The 25,689-nt window shown below is 41.2% G+C and overlaps 1 protein-coding gene across 8 annotated transcripts in view; it reads left to right on the top strand.

The window, feature by feature from the left end:
* The window catches only part of FLNB (filamin B), a 112,928-nt gene that overhangs the window by 49,760 nt on the left and 37,479 nt on the right, over window positions 1–25,689 (top strand). For all 8 annotated transcript variants that reach the window (XM_037905337.2, XM_037905333.2, XM_037905336.2 and 5 more), the window contains exons 6-25: window positions 712–830; window positions 2,215–2,292; window positions 4,555–4,717; window positions 6,818–7,015; window positions 8,905–9,042; window positions 10,535–10,661; window positions 11,163–11,299; window positions 11,655–11,848; window positions 12,327–12,440; window positions 12,993–13,136; window positions 13,510–13,633; window positions 13,941–14,101; window positions 14,952–15,042; window positions 15,350–15,519; window positions 19,285–19,402; window positions 21,340–21,602; window positions 22,290–22,887; window positions 23,134–23,307; window positions 23,696–23,858; window positions 24,334–24,494. In XM_037905337.2, the coding sequence (XP_037761265.1) occupies window positions 712–830; window positions 2,215–2,292; window positions 4,555–4,717; window positions 6,818–7,015; window positions 8,905–9,042; window positions 10,535–10,661; window positions 11,163–11,299; window positions 11,655–11,848; window positions 12,327–12,440; window positions 12,993–13,136; window positions 13,510–13,633; window positions 13,941–14,101; window positions 14,952–15,042; window positions 15,350–15,519; window positions 19,285–19,402; window positions 21,340–21,602; window positions 22,290–22,887; window positions 23,134–23,307; window positions 23,696–23,858; window positions 24,334–24,494 (3,435 nt within the window). The remainder of the gene's footprint in view (window positions 1–711; window positions 831–2,214; window positions 2,293–4,554; window positions 4,718–6,817; window positions 7,016–8,904; window positions 9,043–10,534; window positions 10,662–11,162; window positions 11,300–11,654; window positions 11,849–12,326; window positions 12,441–12,992; window positions 13,137–13,509; window positions 13,634–13,940; window positions 14,102–14,951; window positions 15,043–15,349; window positions 15,520–19,284; window positions 19,403–21,339; window positions 21,603–22,289; window positions 22,888–23,133; window positions 23,308–23,695; window positions 23,859–24,333; window positions 24,495–25,689) is intronic.

Genomic DNA, 25,689 nt, shown 5'->3' with positions numbered 1-25,689 from the left:
GACAAGACCATTGGTACATGGAGGGCCCAAATCCCTATAGCAGGGTCAGAGGGATTTGGTCCAGTGAGGTCCCATAAGATGGAGTGCTCGTTCTGAGCTGAAATTGTGGTAATTGGGTAACCACAAGGAATCCCCCTTGGGTGGGGGCATTCAATGACTTATCCTGCTAGAATCCATGTTAAGATTGGGCTTCCTGATAAGCTTATTGGCATGTGTGAGATGTAGATTTTCATTGGGTTTTGCTAATGCTTTGTGCCTTTAAGAATCAGGTGGGCTTGCCTCGACCTGTGGTAATTACCTGACAATCACTATTAAGTCTCTGAAGAGACCCAAAGCAGGTCCTTTGGGCACCCTGTCTGTGCTGGCATAAAGGCTGGGAACTGTGCCATCTGGAAATACCCCAGTTAGAAGGGAGAGAGATGCAGGTCTTCATCCCAGAGGCAACAGCTGAAGAGCTGGAAGCCTCAGTGGGTGCCCTTGCTGGAGCAATAAGGGGAAAGACAGGTGTAGCTACCCTGAGTTGTGATGCCAGTTGTCTAACACCACTGGTCTTTTGGTAAGCAAGCAGGCCTGAGAAACTGTTAGAACTTAATGTCTCACTACTGGGGCCATATCAGAACTTGTATTAGGTGGCTTGTGTGATTGTCATAAACAACCTCTTAATTTTGAAACCACCTAAATGTGCCATTTTGTGTCCTATCCCCTTAACAGGAGTTGAGCCTCATGGAAACATGGTGAAGCAACCTGCCATCTTTACAGTAGATACTATCAGTGCTGGGCAGGGAGATGTAATGGTCTTCATAGAAGATCCAGAGGGCAACAGAGAAGAGGTCTGTATGCTAAACATATTTTGCATGAAAATTGGTAGGGAAAAATAGCTTAAATGATTACTAACTACTGTACCTCAGTGAAATAAACTGTATTTAATGCACAATACTTAAGTAGTTTCTCTGACCTTAAATAGAATATATGAATATTTTAAAATTCCAAAAATAACTGACAACAGTTTGCTAAGAAATAATGTACATGGTTCTTAAGTAATAGAAAACTTTCAATTACAACTGATCAGGTGGGACATGAGCATGTTTTATTTGTCAAGTTGTCCTATTAAGCAGTTTTGCTTTCTAGCATGAATATTGAAAACTATCATCACACTCTGGACTTGAATCTGAAGTGGTATTCAGTGCCTTGACATTGCCAGGGAGATAGTGTTCCTGAGACTCTTTTTTTTTTTTTTTTTTTTTTTTTCTAGGCTCTTACACAAATCATAAACAAGCCAGCTAGAAAAAGGTGTTCCTTAGCTAGGATCCAGTGGCACAATTACCATGCGCAGTGTGACTGCAGAAGCAACTCTGAAATCTTTCCATAGCTGGTTTTCCCTAAGCAATGTTGTAGTAGTGAAGAAAACACTTTAAAATAGTCTCCTGATCATTGTACCTACCAGACTCAAAACCCTACTGTCTTCAAGCCCTCCTCCTGATTGTTCACCACTTGGAAGAGTGTGATTTATCAATTAACTTGACCAATTACAACCAACAGAGTTCAAATGTTGAATCACTAGAAGTAAATTCTTGCAGTGAACTGTACTTGACCAATCGAAGGAAAAAATCAAATGACAGTACATTGTTACCAGATAGAACTAAATCATGATAGCCCTGCTCATTCTGCAAGAGCAATGACTAAAGTTGTAGGATATCTGCTGCTAATTACTTAGTACTTGGTACATTAGAACAATCTTGGGAGTATAACAAATGCTGGTTTGGTTAGAGGAATTCCATTAATGTGATAAAGGTTGGTTACTTTAATCAAGTGAGAATTTGAATTAAGACATTCCAGACAGTCCAATTATACACTGTAGTTGATACTGATTAACCATGTTGGTCAGCCTCCAGTTTAGTTGTTGTTGTTAGTAAAGGAACAGAATAGGTCACCCAGTTTATACTAAGTGGGTTCATGTGTTCCTAGAAATGTCAGTGGCTTTTGCACAAATATAGGGGAACAGATAGCTAGCAAGTATACTTGCTGCCATGGCAACTATATCTAAAGCATTGCTGTGGGTCCTAAAGAGATGATTGTTCTCCTCTTTTGACTAGTTTCAGCATCAAAGTCTACCAACTAAAGATTTAATGTCACTTGTGAAAAATCCTAATTTAGCAGATCAAGTCAAGTGTAGACTCAATGTTTCTGGGACAAATGCTTTGCCTTCCTTTCTAGGCAAAAGTGACACCTGACAACGACAAGAACAAAACCTACTCTGTGCAGTATGTGCCAAAAGTTACTGGACCTCACAAGGTGAGAGATTTTTTTTTTGGTGTTCAGGATGCTCAACGTGCTTAAGTTAGTATTGCACTATTCATGGGCATGTTAACCTTGCATGTTTACTGGTGATATAACTACCCAGAAACCCTGGTGTAAGTAACCTGTTTCCATTTTCTGTTCAAGTCTCCACAGTTTGGGGCCAATGGACTATTCTTTCCCTTCCCCTAAGAGATGGGTGTGTTCATCCCTTTCTCCAGGTTGAGAGAATATGGTCCTGTGGTCTGTACTTCTATTTGATGTGATGTGCAAGGATAACACGACCTGCTGATCAAAAGGATGTCTGTCCTCTCCAAAAGGGGTTGGGGGAAGTATTCACTCTGTGCCACTGGGCTCATCCTCTGCTGTTTTCTTCACACTGGTGTCAAAGACTCAGAGCATGAGCAGAGCCTTTTGGTCTCCATGAGCTTTTAGTACCAGGAGTAAGGCCTGTGACTCAGCCTGATTTGGGGGCCCACCAGGAGGGTAACTACAGTGGATCACCTACCACACTCAAGGAGAGGCTGGCAAGAATGAATTGGGGGATGGGCTCCATTCAGCTCCTCCTGCTGCCTCAGTGCTGCAGTTTATCTCAAGTTTTATTCCCCTCTAAGCCACAGGGTTGAAAGGGCTTTGCTACAATACATGATTCTCCAGTACCCTCTACTTCCCAAGCTCAAGCATTAGGAAAAACTAGCAGCCTTCTAGGGTGGTTCTAAAATGCTGGTCCTGGGCTCCTGGAATCTTTCTTTATGCAGACAACTTTGCGGTGGGGAGGGCCCAAAGTAAATGCACTAGAGTGGTCAGGCCAGTCCTTTGCACTGTCCCAGTTAGATCTAGTGGGGAAACTATGACGAAGCCAAACCCCTGGATCATTCTGTTAGTCTTCACACCTGCCCCATACCTGGAGAACTTCCTTTCCAAACTCTCCCCTAGCTGTACAGCTGGGTACACTTTAGCCCCCTATATTCTAGATTGCTAGCTTAGTGGTTCCACCAGGCAAGGTATGAAAGCTGACCCTTGCAGAGAGTCTCTGCATTTCTCTTCAGTTGTTCCAGCTCTGCAGTCTGCCCCCTTGGCTAGCTCCCCTTTCAATCTCCAGCAGGTCCTCATCCATGCCTGCAAGTTCTGCTGGAGGAACTAGACCTAGAATCTATCTCCAATAGCTCTAAACTTTGTTCCAGTCTTGTTCTCCTTGCCACCACTGTGACTGGCAACCAACTAGGGCCTGTTCCAGAGCCAACGACAATGAGTTCAGTCCTCAAAGTGTCATTTTTCTCTGGATATACTGGGAGTGAAGCATGTAGGAGGGACAGTGAGAAGCAAACATCTCTACCTTAGCTGCCTTGAGTCACATTGCTTCATTGTAACGGAGTATCCATGGCCAAAGTAGTCAGGGACTTTATGTAACTTAGTGTGCCATATCTGCTTGCTTGATCTGTGTATTTTCCAGGCACACTAGGTGAAGTGGCCCTTGGATTTTGTCTTTAGAGCTGTATTCAGGTCCATAGTCCAAGATGTGTACTTAATCCTCATAACTAGCTATTGTCCTTGGTGGACAAACTGATCGCTAGTTTGAGTCCATTAATTCTGATCCAGGGAAGACAAAGATGCATTTCTGTAGTGCAAAAAATAAGCAGAAACTAGTAAAATGGTGGTACAGGCTCACTGCCCAAGTAAATGTGTTCTCCAAAGGGTGCCACATCCTGGCCTAATGAGTCTAAATGCCAAAAGCATGATGGAGCACAACTTCACAATGGACAGTCTTTCAATTTAGCTGATCAAACCCCCTTCCCTCCAAATCTTGAAAATTAATGAGCTTGTTCACTTATACCCTTCCCTCCCCACGCCCTCAGTCTTGTCTGCCTACAACTGTCTGTACAGTGCAAAGTACAATGGGGCACCATCCTCTGTCCCTGTACACTAGTATAATTGTTGCAAGTAGCAGTTGGGCCTCCAGCAGTAGAGTACTGTTATCTTCTGGAGACATTAAGACTTAAATCTAATTGAGGGCCAGTGTTTCCTGTGTCTTTCTAAATGTGGCAAGCAGCTATGGTACCTCCAGTTGCCTCAAAGTGAGGGAGTTAACGTTAGTTTCTCCACAGGACCTCTTAACTTAGCCATGAACCTTAAGAGTTCAAGCACTTAATCTTGTGATTTCAAATAGTAAGTTCTGTCAGGCCTGAACATAATTGCAAGGTGGCCTCTAAATTCTAAACTTACTTCCACAGTGCTAATGTCTGATTTGATTTTTTTTAGGTTACAGTTTTATTTGCTGGACAGCATATTTCTAAGAGTCCATTTGATGTAAATGTTGACAAAGCCCAGGGTGATGCCAGCAAAGTAACAGCAAAAGGACCAGGCTTGGAGGCAATCGGAAACATTGCCAATAAACCTACCTACTTTGAAATTTACACAGCAGGTAAGCATGCTTAAATGAATATTATAGATCCCTAGTAAAGCAGTTACACAATTATATACCGTACAGTAGCTCTTGCAGCTTGACTTGTTTTTGGTCAGTACTAACCTGTGTTCCCTCCACTACTTGCTAAAATGGGGCATGATATATCTGCCTCCTAGAGAAACTGAAGATTAACTGTAAATATAAACACTCCAAATGCTTAACATATTCTGTATCTAACTTCAGCAAAAGAATCCATCCAGTTACTATTTGAGTTCTGTCTTAAGTGATGAACCAGAGTCAGTCTAATAAAATGACTAGTGAGCTTGTAAGTTACCATTTCTTCATAGACCATTTACTTCACAGCATTTTGTGGCCATACTATATTACACAATGTGTGTTTAAGGTATTGCAAATGCTGATGCAGAACTTCACTGTAAAAGAGAATGGGGCAATTACTTAAAGTATTTAAACACTTTAACCCAGTGTTTAGTGTATTAAACTGCTTTCTGCCTGAGGCTCCTAAAATCTTGGCTGCAGCTGTCTGATTTAGGGGACTTGCCACACTACTCTAGCAAAACACTGTTTCTAATTGGGAGATATAGTAATCTGCTTCATGTAAAGACATGTCTGGACTAAAAGTCATGGATGTTGAAGAAGCACCTTGATTGCTTATTCAGCAATACAAGATGGTTGAATAACGGGTGTCTTCAGTGGTGGTGAAGAAAAGAACAAACTTAAACACCCTTGTCTAGAGTAGGATGTTGGCTTAGAATAGGGGTTCTCAAACTGGGGGTCAGGACCCCTCAGGGTCCTGAAGTTGTTATGGGGGGAAGAAAGGGGGTCGAGCTGCCAGCCTCCACCCCAAACCCTGCTTTGCCTACAGCATTTATAATGGTGGTAAATGGATAGTTGTTAATTTATAAAAGGGGTCACCCTCAGAGGCTTGCTATGTGAAAGAGGTCACCAGTACAAAAGTTTGAGAACCACTGGTGTAGAAGCTCTAATCTTAAATTTTAATTTTATTCTATTCTTTAGAACTAGTTTTCCCCTGAGTTGTTCCAGTTTACCATTTTGGAATCTCTAAGTCCTGGTTAATGTCCGGGAACTCCTTACTTTGTATTGGCAACTTTATCAAATTCTCTCAAACTTTCAAATAGAGCATCTTCTGCTGGGGGCTGTGGAGTCCTATTGTGTGTGTGTGTGGAGCACAGGTTTGTCCTCTACCAACTCCCTGAAAATTGAGTGGCATTTCAACTTGTGTATCGGGTTGGAACACCTCACTTATGTTTGGCCCACCTTCCCCTGCATGAAGGTGGGCCGAACTTAAATGTTGTAGGAACCCTGCAAGTCAGGTCACAATGACCCTCACTCAGACTTGACCCAGTTGTCCCTCTGTCATAAGATGATCGCATTGCAACCTAGCACATGGGGTTGTGGCCAACTCAAACTTGGTGTGGCCAAAAAGCAGTTGAGTTGGGTGCATACCCCCTCACCCAAGCTCCATAGCGTATGGCTTCTGCACACAGACTGAATTGTGAAAGGGTTTTGTGGGGAGGAAAAGCCAAACAGTATAGTTTGTCTAAAGAGCTGTCTATGTAGTGCCAAGAGTGATGAATAATTCTTGTTGTGAAACCATTCTGGAGGCAGTGACAGATTCCCTGCCACTGCTGCTCCCTCACCTTAGGGAGCTGCCAGCCTTCACTTACTAGCAAACAGGATCTGGCCCTTTTTGCCATAAGACTGCAAACCAGGGGGGGAGGCAAGAAGGTAAAAGTAAACACTGAGGTAGGATTTAATTATTCTGCTACTCGGGTGTCTCCTGAACGTAAGTGGTGTAAGGACAGATGCCTCTAATGCTTTGAGTAGAGGCTGCTATCAGTATTCCAGACCACTTAATGTGTCAGTTATGCCCTTACAGTAGTGTGGCTGGGCCATAGCAAAACATTCCAAAGTTGGCTTCCTCAGGGCTGATCCCTTCACACAGTCTGCCAACCCAAAACAGTACCTTAATCTTGGATCTTAGCAGAGTCAGACTTGGAAGGGTCTTGCTTCCAGCAAAGTGCAAACTTGCAATGTCTGAGTTCAAAGGCTGAACTAAACTTGTTTTCATGTGGGTAGGTGCTGGTGTGGGTGATGTTAACGTGGAAGTGGAGGATCCTCAAGGAAAGAATATAGTGGAGCTTATGACAGAAGACAGAGGGAGCCAAGTCTACCGTTGCACCTACAAACCTACTCAAGCTGGTCCTCATACTGTCAGAGTGACATTTGCTGGAGAGACTATTCCAAAAAGTCCTTGCATTGTTTCTGTTGGAGAAGGTATGTACTGGGATGATGGCTGCACCGAAGTATTTCTGTAAATATGGACTGTTTTCATCCATATTGATGGAGATTACAGGATATGCACATCCTTACCTTGTGTATGACAATCTTTTCCTTTAAACCATTCATTTGCTTTAATATTTGATCTTGCATATCCACTTAATTCAATATTTGTAATATGGCTCTAGGTGCTAGTCTCCTATCAATGGGCTATAATTTGAGCTTGCCCTTTCTCTTGGAAGAGGCTGTCTTAAATTCCATTTCAGTGTCTAACCTTTCTTCAGCTCTGATTCAGTCTACTATATTTACTTTCTCAGTTTTTCCTCCTTAACTGATGCTTGGCTTTCTGTTCCATCCTCACCTGCCTCTACGCTCTCAACCTCTGCTCACCTCTCCTGAGCTACCCTCCACTTGTGGAATTTTGGACTTCACTGCTAGTGGCTTCCTAGTTGAGCAAGCTATGTCGGTAAGAAGTGCAGGGTGACACTTTCTTCATGGTTTGCTGTCTTTCAGCTTCTAGCCTGCAGGTTGTTTGTTTGACTATCAACAGCTTTCCCCCTTGCTTCCTTGGCAGAACAAAAGGTGCAAGCAGAATACAAAGCACTTGCCAATTAGGGCAACAAGATTTGCCTTGCAATAAGTCAAGTTGGTGTAACTACTTAACCACAAATTAACTGCTTAACTGACTTGCATAAGGGCATGTGGATTTTTCCTACTTGAACTTAGCTTTGCTGTGAGCTCTCCAAAGCTAGTAGGTAGCATGTGATTTAAAACTTTGATCTTGTTTATACAGCCTGGATTAGGAGTTGGATTTACCAGATGACAATTGAAACAACTATCTCCAAGCTATTGGTGACAAGCAGAATGAACTGCTTGTCAGACTCTCTACAGATGCTGTACACTACACTTCTACTATAAACAACACACATGCATAATATAAAAATGCATGCTGGGATTACACTGGGAACCTATGAGTGATTTATGTCTCTAGAATGTTACTGGACTGAAGGCTACCTGATAGCTGGAATTACATTTATGTAAGGCCAGTTATTCAGAATTACCCAATAGCTTATTTTGTAGAAGTAATTGGCACTTAAACTTTGCCCAGGGATGGGAAAACACTTTGCTGTGGACAGCTACACTTATGCAAACTCAAGTTTAAGAATCTGCTACCTACTCTGCTTCTGTAGCCTATTACTCTGATCTGACTAACTGTACAATGTGGCATTGCTCAGTCTCTGCATGTGTCAATGCTGAGCATTGAGCTATGCTCAGCATATCTTGCATTATTCTATGAACCTGCAGCAAAGCAAGAGTTTCCATTTCCAGTCTTCCAAGGTACTAGCTTTCTGAAGCCAGTTATGGTAACTTTAGATATTACCACCGCTGCCCTACTCCTGAAGGAGTAGCCCAGTAGATTACTACGGCACGCTCATAAAGTGAAACTTTATACACTGCATGCAGTTTGGCTCAAATGTAAAAATGACCTTGAGAAAAGCAAAGTTATACTGGGAATGGTGGGCTTACTTTTACTATAGTAACATGCTCCAGTTAATGTTTGGTATTAAAGTTCTACATAGCAATTGGTCTTCACTATGTAAATGTCAAAGGCTTTTTAGTCTGTCTGTAAGAACAGCTGATGTAAATGTACATGACTCAGAACACTTGGGAAATAACTTAGTACTACAGCCTAAAGGCCATATGTAGAATGGCTAGATTCCATACTGATCCCCTTGAGACTAGTGTGATTCAGACGTTTCATTTTCAAAAGCTAAAATATTCTCCCCTGAGTCAACATGCTAAGTAAAAGATGGGTGTAAGCTGCCTTGGCTTGAGAATCTACTCGAGAATCAAAGGCTATACTGATGTCTAAAATGCATTTGCAGCATGCAGTCCAAGTGCTTGTCGTGCAAGTGGCAGAGGCCTACAACCTAAAGGAGTCCGGATCCGAGAAACTGCAGACTTCAAGGTTGACACTAAAGCAGCAGGGAGTGGGGATATCAATGTGTCCATAAAAGGACCAAGTAAGTGTTAATGCTTTGAAATTGTCTGCAGTACTGTATTGTGGGAAAAGGAGAGAAGCCTCGAATGTGGACTAGTCAAGGAATTGCAACTTTGAGTGATATCCACAGTATGGGGCTTCAGTATTTTGATAGGGGAGGAAAAATAATTAAGATGGCTCTTTATGTTCATTTTACATATGGAAAAAGTATATTCATGGGTGTAGTGATGAAGCCAGCCACTCTTCAGTTGTTTCATATCATGGCTTGGTGTCTTTTTTTTTTTTTTTTATAGCCTGTCCTCTGAAATGACTTCCACTCTGCTTCTATTGTAGTGGGCTGGGAAACTTCAACTCTAATCCACATCTACTTTATAGCCAGATGGTACAATAGTTGTCTTAAGTGATGCACAGGATCATTGTAGCTACTGAAGAATGTTAGACAAGAATACTTTAATCATAGCATTGGTTATTGAGCCTCCAGCAGCAAGAATCCAGGGGTTCAATGCCTGGTGTCCACCATGAACTTCCATTGTCTATGAAATCATTGGGCTAGATACTAAAGTTTCTGCATGATTAACTTAAAATTGAGTGTGTACACACAATGTGCCAGTTGAACACTGAATGCTAGAGGTTGGAGTCTTTTTTTCCAATTTAATCAGTTAAATTCAAAATTGGGAAAGCTTTCATGTCTAATCTCTACAGCTATGAAATTAGAAATGCTATGAAGCTACTCAAAGGAAGTAAACACTGTAGAGCATTCTATAGCTTAAGTTGAGAGCCTGGGTGTGGCTTAACTCCTTCATTCAGTTATGTAACTTTTCAGCCTGAAACTCAAGTTTGCTTCTCCCATCACCCACTTCTAAACTCCACTTCCCTTTAATGTCAGTTTGTGTGAAGACTTGGATAAGCAACTAGCCTATTCAACCACACAAGTGCTTTGGGAGTGGCTGGCTTGTCTTCGCCTGTCTTAATTTGGCAGGGCTGACCAGTGATGCCCGCTCTTGTTCTTTAACTGTTCCTAGTTTGAAGTAAACCCTCAAGGAAATATCCAAGTATCCTGCACACCCTTAATGTTTCATGAGAAAGTGGTATTCCAGCTGGCTGTGGCTTGATGTAGTATGGAGAGAGAAGTGATGGACTTTTATCAGAGTAAATTTCATTATGCTAAGCTGTTCTTGAAATGTATCTTGCAGAAAACTAAAAGTAGGTATTCCTTAAATATTTGTAGTCAAAACCTGACAAACATTAATCAGCAGAGTGATCCATGTCCTCTTAAAACAAAAAAGTTTAGGACAAAACATAAGGGAACCTGTTAGGTCTGGTGACTTCAAACATTCTCTCATTTATGCCATCTGTCTTAGACGGCAACTGGAACTATCTTGGTTTCCTAACTGCTTTCTGGTGGGAAACTTTATTCTCAAGAAGCTAAGTAAAATCTAGAAAACGAACTTGCCTGAATAACTTAAGGTGTTGGCTGGAAGCTGTTGAGTAATGCTGACTTGATCTCTCAACAGAGGGCTTGGATGAGCTTGTGAAACAAAAGGACTCTGTGGATGGCATATATGCATTTGAATACTACCCAGTTAGCCCAGGGAAATACATTGTCACTATTTCATGGGGTGGACACAATATCCCCAAGAGGTGAGTTGCATTTTTAGTAGATCATGTGGGTAGGAACCAATGCTAACAGGAATCTACTGGGCTGAACTTGCTTTCTAAGCTGCTCTGGCAAGAATTGTTTTAATTGCGCTAACTTGTATATTCATTCCTGCTCCTGGGCCAGCATAGCTTGCCTTGGAAGGTTTGTAAAAGGAGGCTAGCATAGGTCTCTTTCCAGTCTCTCCAATCTGGCTCTTGTGATCCACAGCTTGTATTAAACTGCATGGCCATGGGGGAGGACTTTCATTGAGCTTTTAGTAGGGTCTATGAAATCTCATTGTGGAGGAGTCCAGCAGACACTAAGTCTAGTTAATTGACTTATTCATTGTTTCAGTGGCATGACTGATCTAGATGACAGGCTGGTGGGCTGGGCTCTTCGATGCACACTGTATAATGTCACTTATTAATGAAGCTACAGACAGGAGTGGGTGCTATTTCTGCTGCTCCTAATACTGAATTTTGACCTATTTCCCCATTTAATAGCCCCTTTGAAGTTCAAGTAGGTCCTGAAGCAGGTCCTCAGACAGTGAGAGCTTGGGGACCAGGACTTCATGAAGGGATTGCTGGTAAATCTGCTGACTTCGTTGTAGAATCCATTGGCACAGAAGTTGGCTCTCTTGGTAAGTCAGCCTGGTTGTCCTGGTTAGGATTTTCAGGTCCTTTAATGTTGAGCTGCTTGATGACAATAGTCTTTCTGACAAGTATGGTGATCCCATCAGACTCACCCAGTCACTAACTAAACATTAAGCTTACATAAATCTGACTACACTTGCATAGGAAATGATTTTCTAGCTTTCTAGAATGTGGGATGTATTGGGTCTGAGGGGAGACAACACCATTGAGTACCTACTCCATAGGAAAGGTGTAGTAGAGCAGTGAACAAGGAAAAGGTCTGGCAACTGGGGAGGCAGGCTTGAGCAAGCCTTTAAAATCCACCATGCCCACTTTGGGAGACAAGATGTTTGTTTCCTTTAGGCTTTGCCATTGAAGGCCCATCTCAAGCAAAAATAGAATGTGATGATCAGAATGATGGCTCGTGTGATGTGAAGTATTGGCCCAAAGAACCTGGTGAATATGCTGTTCACATTATGTGTGATGATGAAGACATAAAAGATAGTCCATACATGGCTTTCATCCAACCAGCTTCTGGAGACTTCAACCCAGATAAGGCAAGATAGCTGAATTCTTCTTCTGTATATCAATAGCCTTTGATATGGCTGTTTTAAAAGCTACTTGTAAAACACTTATTAACATGTAATTTCTTTCATTTTCATGCATGTTCTACAATCTATAGCCATGGATTGGTTGGCAGGCACAATGCTGGTCCTTTTTCTTAAATGCTTCTAAATGAAGCTATTGCTTGGCCCCTACTATATTGAGCATAAGAGCTGTTGCAAGAATGTGACTATAGTGTCCTTTCAGGTAACATGGCAGGGTACTACTCAAGAGGCCAAAATTCTAAACTCAAGCCTCTTTAGGCTTGGCCTTCATGAAGTTGTTTTTAACACATGATCTCCTCAGGCCACAAATATGAAGGCCTGTGCTAGGGTTTTGGGTCACCTTTTAGAAATACTAGCTTTTAGCTATGAGCTTTGCTTTCTTTTGCTGTAGAATCCATGTAAAACTTATGCACTTTACCTTTTTTAGGTAAAGGCTTATGGTCCAGGGTTGGAGAAAACTGGCTGCATTGTAAACAATCCTGCTGAGTTTACAGTTGAGACCAAGCAAGCTGGGAATGCACCTTTGAAGATATATGCACAGGTAAAAACCTACATTAACTATCTGGAACTATCAATAGTCACAGGTCTCTCCTTTGAAACAGGTACCTAGCACATTCTGGCTAATTACTTAGCCACTCCTCTGATAAGTATACCCATGTAGATTCTGAGCATCCTGTTCTAAGTCTGTCTGCAGCTGTGAGACTTGATCTGCATCTTGGTCCTTCATTGCATTTCTGCATAGTAATCCTTTAATCTAAAAGATGTTTCGGATTATGCAAGCCTAACTTCAGTACAGATTTAAAGCCCTTTTTATTAGGGCCTGTGACTAGTCCCTGGTCTTGCACCTTTTGAGACTTCTTGAAGTGGTCTCCCATAAATTGTCCTGTTAGTCTTCTAGACTTCTACAGTTTGGTATGTGTGGCCAAGGAGAGATTGTTAAAATTTCTTAATTCCAAGCAGCTCTGCTGTAGCTGCTGCTCTTGAGATCACTAACTTTTTTGATAGTCCCACATCTTAAAACTACTTGTACCTTGTCTCTGCACACCTTTGTATGTAGTCATCATCTAATTCTCAGTTAAACACTTTCTTTCAGGATGCAGAAGGAAGCCCTATTGATATCCAAGTGAAGAGCAATCCTGATGGAATCTGTGCCTGTTCTTATACGCCAGTTAAACCAATCAAACATACTATTGCTGTTGTCTGGGGAGGAGTTAATGTACCCAATAGTCCATATAGGGTAAGTACAAACACCTACAAAATTACTTTGCAGGGACTGGTGGTACATCTTGTAAAACAAGAAAACATTAGGATAGTTTGTTTGTCCTTGCTAATGCTAGTGAGTACAAGTCAATAGAGCTACTCATGAGTAAACGCTTGCTGCATCAATCTCGCTGAAGGTTGCCTGTCCCATTCTGCAGGCTAGCATGTCAAAGGGCTCTGAAACGAGTGAGCACAGCATAAACATAGGGAAGTCGGGAACTCTATTTTCTGTTCTTTAACTAAGCAAGAACAATAGTTAAGAAGTCAGGGTATTTTGTCAGGTGCTAAACTTAATAAATCAATGTGACCAAGTATAGGGTAACTCTGAACGCTTTTGTGAACCCGTCTAGGTTCTCATAGGACAAGGCAGTCATCCACAGAAAGTGAAAGTGGTTGGACCTGGGGTGGAGAGAGCTGGTCTGAAAGCTAATGAGCCTACTCACTTCACAGTTGACTGCACAGAAGCAGGAGAAGGTAAAAGCAGATTGTAGATAATGTATTGCTATCTTGTATCAAAACTAATTCTATAAACACTCCCTGTTTGAACAGGAATCTGATCTCCTCAATTCATAAACTCTTGATTCAAGCTTTTTGCTTCACAAGGGAAATCTGAAGCTAAAATCCTGTTACAAAGATTACGTGGAGTGATTCATACAAGTACTTGACAAACTGTCATATCCAAGGACTTAAAAGCAAGATGTGACTTGTTTCGTTGCTCAGTACTACAGCTACTTGGATACTAAACCAATTCCTGATCTTGTGGCACACTGTTTCCTCCTAGGTGATGTCAGCGTTGGCATTAAATGTGATGCTCATGTTATAAGTGAGGAAGAGGAAGACATAGCTTTTGACATCATACACAATGCTAATGATACATTTACAGTGAAGTATGCACCACCTGCAGCTGGGCGTTACACTATCAAAGTGCTTTTTGCAGGAGAGGTTTGTATCTTTTTTTTATTTGCAACTAGAAATGTTAGCCAAAAGAAAAGGAGTACTTGTGGCACCTTGGAGACTGACAAATTTATTTGAGCATCAGCTTTCATGAGCTACAGCTCACTTCGTCAGATGTATTCGATGAAGTGAGCTGTAGCTCACGAAAGCTTATGCTCAAATTTGTTAGTCTCTAAAGTGCCACAAGTGTTTTTTGCAAATACAGACTAACACGGCTGCTACTCTGAAACCTGTCATTAGAAATGTTAGCTATGCAGAAGGCTTTGAATCCTAATGTAAATTACTATTCAATGTGCATTACTCAAAAGGGGTCATTGTTAAGTTTGGCCCAAACTATGAAGAACTTTTACAAACTCCAAGAAAGAAATGTTTCCATAATCTTTCTTCAGAGTCTCACTCTCCATTGTAACACCAAAAGTACCCGTGCAGCAAATGTTATGCTGGTACTTGAAAAGGCAAAGGCTAGTTGACTTCACTCTTTTGTCCAAGCTGCGAAATGTAAAGTTAACTGAAATGTTCTAGAACAGTACTGACATTGGGAGGAGGGGGCTTTTAATGTGACTATGCATTTTAGTAGTTTCAGTGGAATTCAGAGGGAAGGCTGCTAGCTGTTCCTGTGCAAAGCTGAAGTAATCATATGGGATGCATTAGAATAGATTTATTTGGCAGGGTACAACTTTCAGGAAAGCTGTGCCTATCTTATCTGAGACAGTGCCTTATTTCAAACTTAAACAGTAGTCCTTTCACTGGAAGGCAGATGCTAGGTCAAGCTCAGCAGACAAAGCTTACAACTGGGTATAACTCTGTCCTATTAAAGTAGCATGTTTTTATATTGAAGGAAATTCCTGCCAGCCCTTTCAGAGTTAAAGTGGACCCATCACACGATGCCACCAAGGTGAAAGCTGAAGGACCTGGACTAAGCAAAACTGGTGAGGTTCCTTTTGTTTATGCCAAGTGATATATTGACATGAGCATGAGAGAGTTTGAGAGCATAAACTCATGATGTAGGAAAACAGCCATGTCCCAACTTTCCCACTAGGGATTTGGAATGGGATTACTCTATACCAAACATCAAATCTGGGGGCATCAAGATTAAAAATACAGTATCTCTGTATTGTCTTTGAACTTACTTGACCAAGTTGAAATTGCTCAATTTTCATATGGACTATGAACTTAAACATACAGCATAGATAGAATATGCTTGTTTCTTGTGCTAACTTTCAAATTTACTTTAAGGTATGGAAAATGGCAAACCAACACACTTCACTGTGTTCACCAAGGGTGCTGGGAAAGCACCACTAGATGTGCAGTTCAGTGGACCTGTGCCAGGAGATGCTGTGAAAGACTTCGATGTTATTGACAACTGTGACTATTCCCACACTGTTAAATACACTCCAGTACAGCAGGTAGGTCTCCCACTTCTGAAGAAATGGGAGTGTTATGCTCCTTGAAATGACAATTAACAGCAGAAATAAAACTGAAAATATATGTTGTGAGTGAATTAACAAAGTCTTGTCTGACTGAACTTTTCTGATCAAAGGAAAACCATGGCAATGGAATGCTTTCTTCCCAAGAGCTGCCCAAAAGCAGACAGTAAGGGGTTATGAGTGTCTACAATCACTAGTACAAATAAAGCTGTAGGCTTTATGTTGGGAATGGCCTGTCCAGAGAGCAATTTAAACAAAGATGCATAGAAAATCTGACTGGAGAATGAGTGCAGATTTTGGTGATGGCATGAGAACTAATCACTGAAACAGTAACAAACTGATCCTGCTGTACTAACAGTGTGACTTTGTCAGTCTATTAACTGATAAAGGCAGGCCAGAAGCAAGTGCACCCTACAGGTGCCCAAACAGAGGCCCTACCCCTGCACTGCCTCCCTCCCTCACCAAGCTCCTGCTTGTTCTTCTCCACCCACCCCCCATTGCTCACCCTTAAGGTGGGTACAAAGTCAGAGGGCATAGCCTTCCTGCTTTTAAAAGTGATTGGGGTCATGGCCCCCTGCCTTCCCCTCCTGCCACCTTGTTCCAGCACCCCCACTGGGTAACAAACTAGCAACAGACAGTTTACTAGCTAATCTGAATGGACCTGGTCCAGATGTTTAGGACTTCCAAATCACCCCAGATATTTGCAAGCTGTAGCTTTCTATGGCTGGGCTGCAGGTAGTGAAACTGAATTGTCCTCAGTCGAATGAGCTGTAGTGTTAACAAGAGTGTAGACCATAGCTGGAGCCCTGCATGGATACAAAATTTGTATCTGCAGATTTGTAGTGCTCAAACGATAGTGCACAACTCCTATTTCATGGTGAAATGCATTTCCAGAGTAACTCTTCAGCTAGCTTGTTTGCTTTTAGGACCCAACACACAATTTATGCAGAATATAGAAGAGTATTTTCAGTTGAGATCAGTTTTTTTGCACGATGGCTTAGGTGTTGCTTAACGTTTGCCTATAGGAGGAAGGAACCCAGATAGGGAACTTTCATGTTAATAGTGGATGCAGCTTTCCTAGTTTACAACAGGGAAGAGCTGGAAGTGGTTACTTACAGAGAAAGCATATTTTCCCTTTTTGTCTGCAGCTTTTTGTGCACTTCTGAATGTGCATAATACCCCAGATTTGTATTAATTGTCATGGCAAAGTAATGTCCTCTTAAGAGCTGCAGTAGCTTCTTGGATACCAAGTTGCCTAGACTATACAGAGTAACAAGACAAGAACAGTAATGGGAGGAGTAAAAGCAAGTCATGTATTTTTTAAGGGGACTTTCCCAGTAAGCTTGCTTATATTGCCATAGTCAGGAATGACTAATCCCATTTTTAAGGAATTTAGTACTATCAAACTGAAATGGTCTAACAAACTTCAGTTATCACTTAAGATCTAACTGGTCTGACTTTGATCTACCATAAAATTCGCATGCACTTGGGATATGGCAAGTTCATGACCAAAGAATGTCAGTAGCTTCAACTAATATATTTGGAGTGGTATTACTGATCTCAGAGCTTGGCTGCTTTGTATATCAATGGGACTGGATTTTAGTTCTGGCTCATCTGTTTCCTGGAGTGTCTTAAGCAGTAAGGAACACTGCTTACTTATAGTATACTATAGCTCTCTGATAGTTGTACATCCTCTTTCTAGCACTGTTAAAAATATACCTCTAAGGTTCCTAATCTGTCTTTGCTGTTGCATGTAAAAGTGTCAGCAAAACCAACCAAAGATTGCCACCTCCAAATAGCACAAACAGATTCTTGGCTTCTCTGAAAGACTGGGTAACACCACATCTGCTTTCTTAACTGAGTCTGCCAGACTTAGGAAACCCCCCTTGCATCTGGTGTACTCAGAATCGCTGCTACTGCCAAACCCATAACCTTCCTGGCAGCCAGTGTTGTCATTAGGGTGGAGAAATTTACCCAATAAATGGGTTTTGGATTTTAGTAACTAGAAGACCTGGCTAGTCTTCAAAGCTTTCCCAGGTATGTATAATAGGGTGGTTGCTAATGCTAGTGGGATGTCTAACACTGTTTGTTTATAGGCTATCAATCTACCTTGCCCTGAAGGCTTCCAGCTAGATAAAGGAAGCTGAATAATTCACTATGGGTAAAGGGGAGAGCACAGTGCCAGCTGTCCCACATAAAAATACAGTGGGTGGTGTAACTCGTTTGACCAGTGCAGCATAGGTTAGCCTGTGGAAAAACAGAGGAACATACAAAGACTAGGAGGGAAGGAAAAGGACAGTCTAAAAGCTTTCACAGGAGAAATTGACATCTGTAAATACAGCAATGACTAATGCCACTTACCAAACATTTCCCAGCCCTGTAAAAATACTACATTCTCAAACCTATTCAAAGGATTAAACCAACTGGATTCTCCCTAATCAGCTGAACCTCTAGTATTTAGAGTCTTTAATTATGTGACTTGGAAAGTATCCAGTCCCATGCTATCCTTTTACTGCTTCTGAGGTTTCTAGAAGCTCCGTAGAGAAAACACAAGAGGCTGGCAATATTAATCTTGTACCCATTCTTCAGCACTGTAGAGAACTGAATGATAGCTACTGAGCAATAAACATTCAGGTCTTGGCACCCAAGTAAGCTGCTGTACAGAAGCTAGGGGAAATTATAGGTGTACAAACAGTGGTGATCATGAGGTTTCAAGCTGCATCTGGGAGAATGACTTGGGGGCAGGGGCAGCTGTGAAGTAACAAGACCCACTCAACAGGAGCAAAACAGTGTACATATGGGAGGAATGGAGGAAACTGCCAGCCTGGCAGAAAAGGGAAAACATTGTGGCTATTGGGCATTGATTTTTTTTTAAAGTGGTGTCCATATTTTGGTCTCTGTGCAGTAGCTTGTCTCCATGCAGAGCTCACTGGAGTGTGTAGACTCTATAAAATCTTCACAGGGATGAGGGACTTACTAGGCAGCTAAATTCCTAAGGGACAGCATGAACAGAAATCTCAGTATAATACTGTTAACCAGATATAGATAAGGTTGAGTAATTGTCAACTGAATAACCTACAGTTAGCCTTCCTGATTTCACCCAGTGCTGCTATAGCTGTTTGCTGGCTTATGTGAAACATTCATGGATATTTCACTTGGGAGCTGAGCCAGCCAAGAATGAAAAGTAAGCAAACAGTGATTATAGCTGAAATATGGACTGTGGTAGGAGAGCATAAAAGGAGCACACATCTTGGGCTGAATCTGGCCATGACTCTGGCATTCCAGCCAAAGCACACAGGAGCATTAATCTGTTTCTGATTTATACATCTTAACTTTGGTATTTCAAATGCTATTAAAAAATATAACCCCTTTGTGGGCCTGGACTTGGCATGCTGTCTGTATGGTGGAATAGGATACCTGCTCTCAAGTTGGGTCATTCATTCAGCTGTCATGCCTGAGCTCTGGGAGGGTGGGAATCAACCTGGGGCCTGAATTTCTTCCAGGCAATCAAAATAGTACTGCAGTGTTGGCAGGAGAGCAAGCTTTCTCCCTCTGTCAAATGAAAAGGGTTCAAAACTCAAAGGCTGGAGTGGGAAGTTGGGGCAGGGAGCTCACACAACACTTGGAGCCTGGTCACTGTCTGCCATTATACCTTGAGTCATAAACTAGTATATAGTGTCCAACTAGTAAAGCACAAGCATGAAATGGCTGAAGACCTAACTTACAATATTAACCTTTTGGCAGGGTCCCATGAAGGTTTCTGTAACCTATGGTGGTGATCCTATCCCCAAAAGCCCTTTCACTGTGGGGGTTGCTGCTCCACTGGATCTCAGCAAAATTAAAGTCAATGGACTTGAAAACAGTAAGTACACTTGCAAATGAGCTATGCAGTGCATAGTCTAGTTTACCTTAAATTTTTTTAAGGTCTGATCACTGAGTAACTTGGCTAGAATGTTGAGTGAAAACCAATACAAAAACTCCCTTTCTGCTGTTTTTTACAATAACTTGGTATTCTAGCCCAAACACTGTAATTTTGTAACCATAACCCACTTGAATATAAGCGACTACTCTTAGAAGTTTGTTTCAATCTGATAATTTTTTAAGGCTGTGCAGCCATCTGAACATCTAGTACTACTACCAATAGGATTATGGCGTATGTGTAGCTTGTGAAGTATACTGAAGGACAGCAAACTTTAAAATGAGTTTCTTAATTAAAATCTTATTCCTGGTCATAAATACAGGCAGTTTATTTTCTCTGCTCCAGTTAGATTAGAAGTTGGTTCTGAATCCAGTTTGCATCTAACTTCAAGGTTTTTGATTTTGTAGTAAATATTGTGGCATCTCTACCTTTTAAAGGTTTTGGTAACTTTTTATTGCTAGGAGGTAACACTTCATAGAAGTTGCACTGAAAGAATCGTTTTAAGGCTAAATTGCACCACGAATACCTGGAAATGGACATGAGTCTACCACTTCAGACTCCAATGTCATTTGTCAGTGGACACTAATCCAGTGAAACCCAGTTAATTATTGAATCAATGTGCCCAGCTTTAAACCTGAGCTGGGTGCCCAATAGGCTTCCAATAAGGATTAACGAGGTTTTTGTCCTCTAAACCTCTGTTCTACTTAAATCCCATGGATTAGTCTCCTATATAGTTATAGCAATACAAGCTTCCCTCTACAGTCTGTTTCCTATTGTGCTCCCACAAGAACAAGATTGTAAAGTAGCTTGCTTTGTAAGCTCATTCAGACCTTTGAGACTGCTCTCAGATAGAGCTGTGGACACTATTTTTATTGGCTGACTTCTAGAAACTGGGTTATGCCAATGACTGGGGGTGCCTGACTGAAATGAAATAACCCAGGGGCCAGACTCTTTTATAGGCTGGTGGGCAATTCAAGGAGCAGGTAAGCACTTAAGTGTTCAGTGGGATTCAAGTGCTTAGCTCCCACTTTAATGCAGTTAGGAGTCTAACTCCCATTGGATACCTTTAAAACTCTGGCTCTGGAGTTAGAAACACATTGCTCAAATAACCTGAACAGTAATGTCCAGCACACGACTGTTCCATGGAACATTCAAAATTTAAACTTTTTAGTATGCCTTGTTGCAGAGATGCTGGTGTGATGTGGGTGGGTCTAGAAAACCCTTCATGTTAAAAGTCCTAGATGAAAGATCCAGACACTTTGTTAGCTCCAAATGTTGTACTTTGACACACATACCATAAACTAGCTCTAAAAAGATCTTTTTTCTATGAAGTGCCTTGCTGGGCAACGGCTTCTAGCGAAAGTGGAGGATGGTGGCACTCCTCCATCCCACTACTTCCGAGCTGCTGCTTCTTCACAAGGCTCAGCTGCAGTAACCTAGTGGAGTACTGTTCTGCAAGCCTCATTTACCAACAGAAAAAATTGAGCAAATATACAAAATTATTGAAAGGGCTTAAATTGCATATTACCTTCTACCTGTAAATTGGCAGGGAGGTAGGACACAGAAGGCTGCAACATAGTGGTAAACTCCTGGATGAGCATTATGTATTTCAGATGTGTTGAGAGGCTGTGTAAACAAGTCAAAAGCAATCTTGCTTGCCTTTGACCCTTTGCAGTTTCCAATTAACCCATTGTCTCTGCTTCTGCTTGTCATGACAGGCTTCTGCAGCTAAAGAAATGTTCTTAGTTGATAAAAATCCTTGTAAAACGTTCTCTCAATGCTCTGTGGCTGAGGTATTTCTGAGTATGTCCAACTATAGGATTTAAGAAATCTAACCAGACCATTAATCCTGAAATACTAATATGGGCTTTCTCTTTAAGGAGTGGAAGTAGGGAAGGATCAGGAATTCATAATTGACACACGAGGAGCTGGTGGACAGGGTAAACTGGACATTAGTATTTCCAGCCCTACAAGGAAAGCTGTGCCATGTGTGGTGGAGCCAGCTCTTGGCAAAGAGTGCAGCACTGCAAAGTATATCCCAAGAGAAGAAGGACTTTACATGGTTGATGTAAGTTATGATGGCAATCCAATTCCAGGAAGTCCTTATACTGTGGAAGCCACTCTACCTCCAGATCCTACCAAGGTAAATGCATAGGAAATGCTTCAGCTGTTGACACACAGGAAATATTTGCTAGCCACAAACTGAATTACACTCTCACATAAGAGCATAAACTTTCACATCTTGTTTGAACTGTTATGATTATGGTGCAAGTACATCAATTTAATTAAGAGCTACTTAAAGATTAAATTGTTTGCTTCACAATCATAACTAATGACTTTATTCTTCAAACAGCAGCTTTGAAAAGCTCAATACTGAAAACAAACTCTAGGTATTTTAAGCAATATGAAGTGAAGTGTGACTCCATATTAATCTAATGAGACTCACTTGAGGTTTCACCCTCGAAGAATGTATGCTGTAATACAGTTGGCTAATAACACCATATAAACACTGCTTAATGTTGCTACCTTTTAGTTTAATGGGTGTACAAAGACAGCCAAGCTTAAGTCTGTAAGCATGGAAACTTTAGCAGACTTCATATTGTGTCTAATGTAACTTGACATTAAGATTTTCTTCCATCAAAGGAAAGAAGCCTATTCCTTGCTGTAATGTGTCTATGTAATTTGAGTTTTTAGCAGACTTTAACAAGACTTACCAAATGAATTAGTCTGAAATTCTTTGTGGAACTGCTTTATTTTACTTTGCCAGGCAACTGCCAGATGAGAATTTGTGTAAAATGTAATGGCATCTAACTGAATATTTTTATCCTAGGTAAAAGCCCATGGTCCAGGCCTTCAAGGAGGTCTTGTTGGAAGACCAGCAGAATTTACAATAGATACCAAAGGAGCAGGAACTGGAGGTTTAGGTTTGACAGTAGAGGGCCCATGTGAAGCTAAAATTGAATGCTCAGACAATGGTGATGGGACATGCTCAGTCTCTTACCTGCCTACTAAACCTGGAGAGTACTATGTAAATATTCTGTTTGAAGAGGTTCACATTCCTGGTTCTCCATTTAAAGCAGATATTGAAATGCCATTTGATGTATCTAAAGTGATTGCTACAGGCCCAGGTCTTGAACATGGTAAAGTGGGTGAAGCAGGATTGCTCAATGTTGACTGTTCAGAAGCTGGACCTGGGGAACTGGATGTAGAAGCTGTATCAGATTCTGGCTCTAAAGCCGAAGTCAAAGTTCACAATAACAAAGATGGAACTTATGCAGTTACATATATGCCACTCTCTGCTGGAATGTATACACTTATGTTGAAATATGGAGGAGAGCAAGTGCCAAAATTTCCTGCCCATGTCAAAGTAGATCCAGCTGTGGACACAAGCAAAATTCAAGTGTTTGGACCAGGAATAGAAGGGAAAGGTAAGCAGACTTAAGCATATAAGTTGCCTCTACCTGTTCGAGCACAGAATATTTTAAGGAGCGGAAAGGCTATAGTGGATATGTCTACATACAGTATTACAACTAGTGATTTTTGCAAGAGAATATCTTCGAGACCTTTATCAGTCATTCATAGTTTTCATAAATTCCTAAGAATAATCAAGGATTTTTCATAGACTAAAATATTAGGCCCATCTAAATAGAATGGCTTCTCAAATTGTTCTGCAGATGTCTTCCGTGAAGCTACAACAGATTTCACTGTAAATGCCCAGCCCTTAACAAAGACTGGAGGAGACCATATCCAAGCACAAATCACAAATCCCTCAGGAGCTTCCACAGACTGCCTCATCAAAGACAATGCTGATGGAACATATGCAGTAGAGTTTACACCATTTGAAAAAGGTAACCTGTTGTCTGACTACCCTGTGTGGGAAGGGGAAGACTGACTAAAAAATACCCTGTTAATGGGCTTGTCACTAGTAATGCTAGTATTTAAACGTTAGCATCCAGGTACAAGATTCTTTGACTGAAGAGCGATTTCTGTAGGAGATAAATAGTATAGGGTTATATGTACTATATGTTCATCTCTTTGTAAGTATAGCTTCAGCAGAACAGGCTATTTTAAAGAACCTAGAATTAAAGGGTAATTCTGAGGCCATGCCAAACACCATTTTTGAGTAGATGAGGAGCACTGCTTGTTGTAGTCAGTCTCCAGTATCTTGAATGAAATGGCTCCTTGAAGGTGGTGGCTAATCATTTAACCTAAAGATGATGGGTTTTCACTTAACAGGTCCACACACAGTTGAAGTGACTTATGATGATGTACCTGTTCCAAACAGTCCTTTTAAAGTGGATGTCACTGAAGGCTGCCATCCATCACGTGTAAAAGCCCAAGGAGCTGGACTCAAGGAAGCATTCACCAATAAACCAAATGAATTTACTGTTGTCACAAGGTAACAAAGTCACATGATCAGTGGAAGACAACATAGCAAGTAATTCAGGACAACTTGACATAGGATGCTAAATCAATAATACTACAAGGGTTGAACTTCAGTAATCTAATGTCTTGAGTCACATAGGTTACTTCCATCAAATTCAGTGCACCTTTGGTAATGTTCCTCCAGAAAGTAGCTATCACAAACCTGTTTTGGTGGTCTTGTATCAAATCTCTTGTGCAACTAAAGTTCACACCCAATCCATACCTGGCATTTCAAAGCATTTTCACAAACTGTTCCTGAACTGTTTGATTCACAACTGAAATGTAGCCACCTCTGGGGTAAAATGCAGCAAAGCTACACTCTATCCATGCTAGCATTACTACACACACTCTGAAATGCAAGTGGGACATCAGATGTTTGCTGTATATTATTCACAAAAAAAATGAAAGCATACTAATGTGCTGCGGTTTTTTGGGGTTTTTTTGCGCAGAGGGGCAGGAATTGGTGGACTTGGAATAACCGTTGAAGGACCTTCTGAATCAAAGATAAGCTGTAAAGATAACAAAGATGGCAGCTGCAGTGCTGAATATATCCCTTATGCTACAGGAGATTATGATGTCAACATCACATATGGGGGAGAACACATACCTGGTAAGAATTCTTCCATTAGAAGATGCCCTAAAACTAATAATGGGTTGAAAGTAAGATTGTAAAATCAGTTTTAGCATCCAAGTAGAAGGTCTTCAGATATTAATGTTGTGTATTGTAGCTAAATAGTGGCTGAGGTGACACTAAGAATGCAGTCATCCTGGTTTAGAGATTTGTAGAGCTTCCTCAGAAAGCTGGCAGACAATCTTGCAGTTCCCTACTTGTAGACACTCTGCTGCTTGAGCTAATATTTGGGAGCATTGGGCAGGCTTTTGAAATTACTCAGGATTTTTAGAAATAAACTCAGTTTAAACATCAACTTGCAAAATAACTGAAGCCAGACCACTCTTAACCTTAGCTGCTATTGCAAGCTAGTATGAAGCGATGGGTAGGTGCCCAATACAAACAAATAAAATGTAAAGCCCTTTTTGTATTCACTCTGGGTACTTCTGAGAATCTGCGAATGGTTTTCAGTCTTCTCTGACTGATATAAGACATAGCAATCCGTCTTGGTGGATAGTCTGCTCTTGCATCATGAGGTGGTATTAGCATCTTATCTAAATCTAGCCCAATGGAATATTGGGACATGACATAAACTAAGTAGACTAGTGTGGGAACTTGCTTTCTAAAAGTGCAGTCTGCCAGTTTAGGAAACAAATTGCACAATGATGTTTGACAGGGCCAGACTAAGACAGCCCTTCCAGGGTGCGAACGTTAAAACCATGGCTTGCAGTAAAATGATGCAATGATAATGTGGTCTTCTGGGATTATATCATGCACTGCAAACTTTTTTGTCACTTGAAAAAGCATTTTAGTGCTACCATTTCCATGAAAACAAACAGGCGCCTGTTTATCTCAAAGGTGCACTGGCTCTCCAGCTGACAGTGTAGTAACACATGAATGGTTTTCCAAGTGTTTGGCAGCAACTAACTTGCATTTTAGCTAAGGTGGTTTTGCATTGTACCAAGGATTAAATGTCTTAATTTCTGCTGAAATAGTTCTGAACATTTAGCCTTGACTTCTGTGTGTAGAACAATGTGCATTTTCTAGGACTTCATGGAACTGACTCTACCCCCACCAATCCCATTTATCAATGTACTGTAACTTGGCAATTTACCAAGGAACTGGATGCTTGCATGCTCCTTCATTTGGGCTTCTGCCTTGTCCTCTGCCCGTACTCTGTTCCTTCCTCATTGTG

The sequence above is a fragment of the Chelonia mydas genome, chromosome 7 (assembly GCF_015237465.2).
Source record: "Chelonia mydas isolate rCheMyd1 chromosome 7, rCheMyd1.pri.v2, whole genome shotgun sequence".
Lineage (NCBI taxonomy): Eukaryota > Metazoa > Chordata > Testudines > Cheloniidae > Chelonia > Chelonia mydas.
The sequence above is the reverse complement of the archived record's forward strand: the minus strand, read 5'-3'. Positions and strand labels throughout refer to the sequence as shown.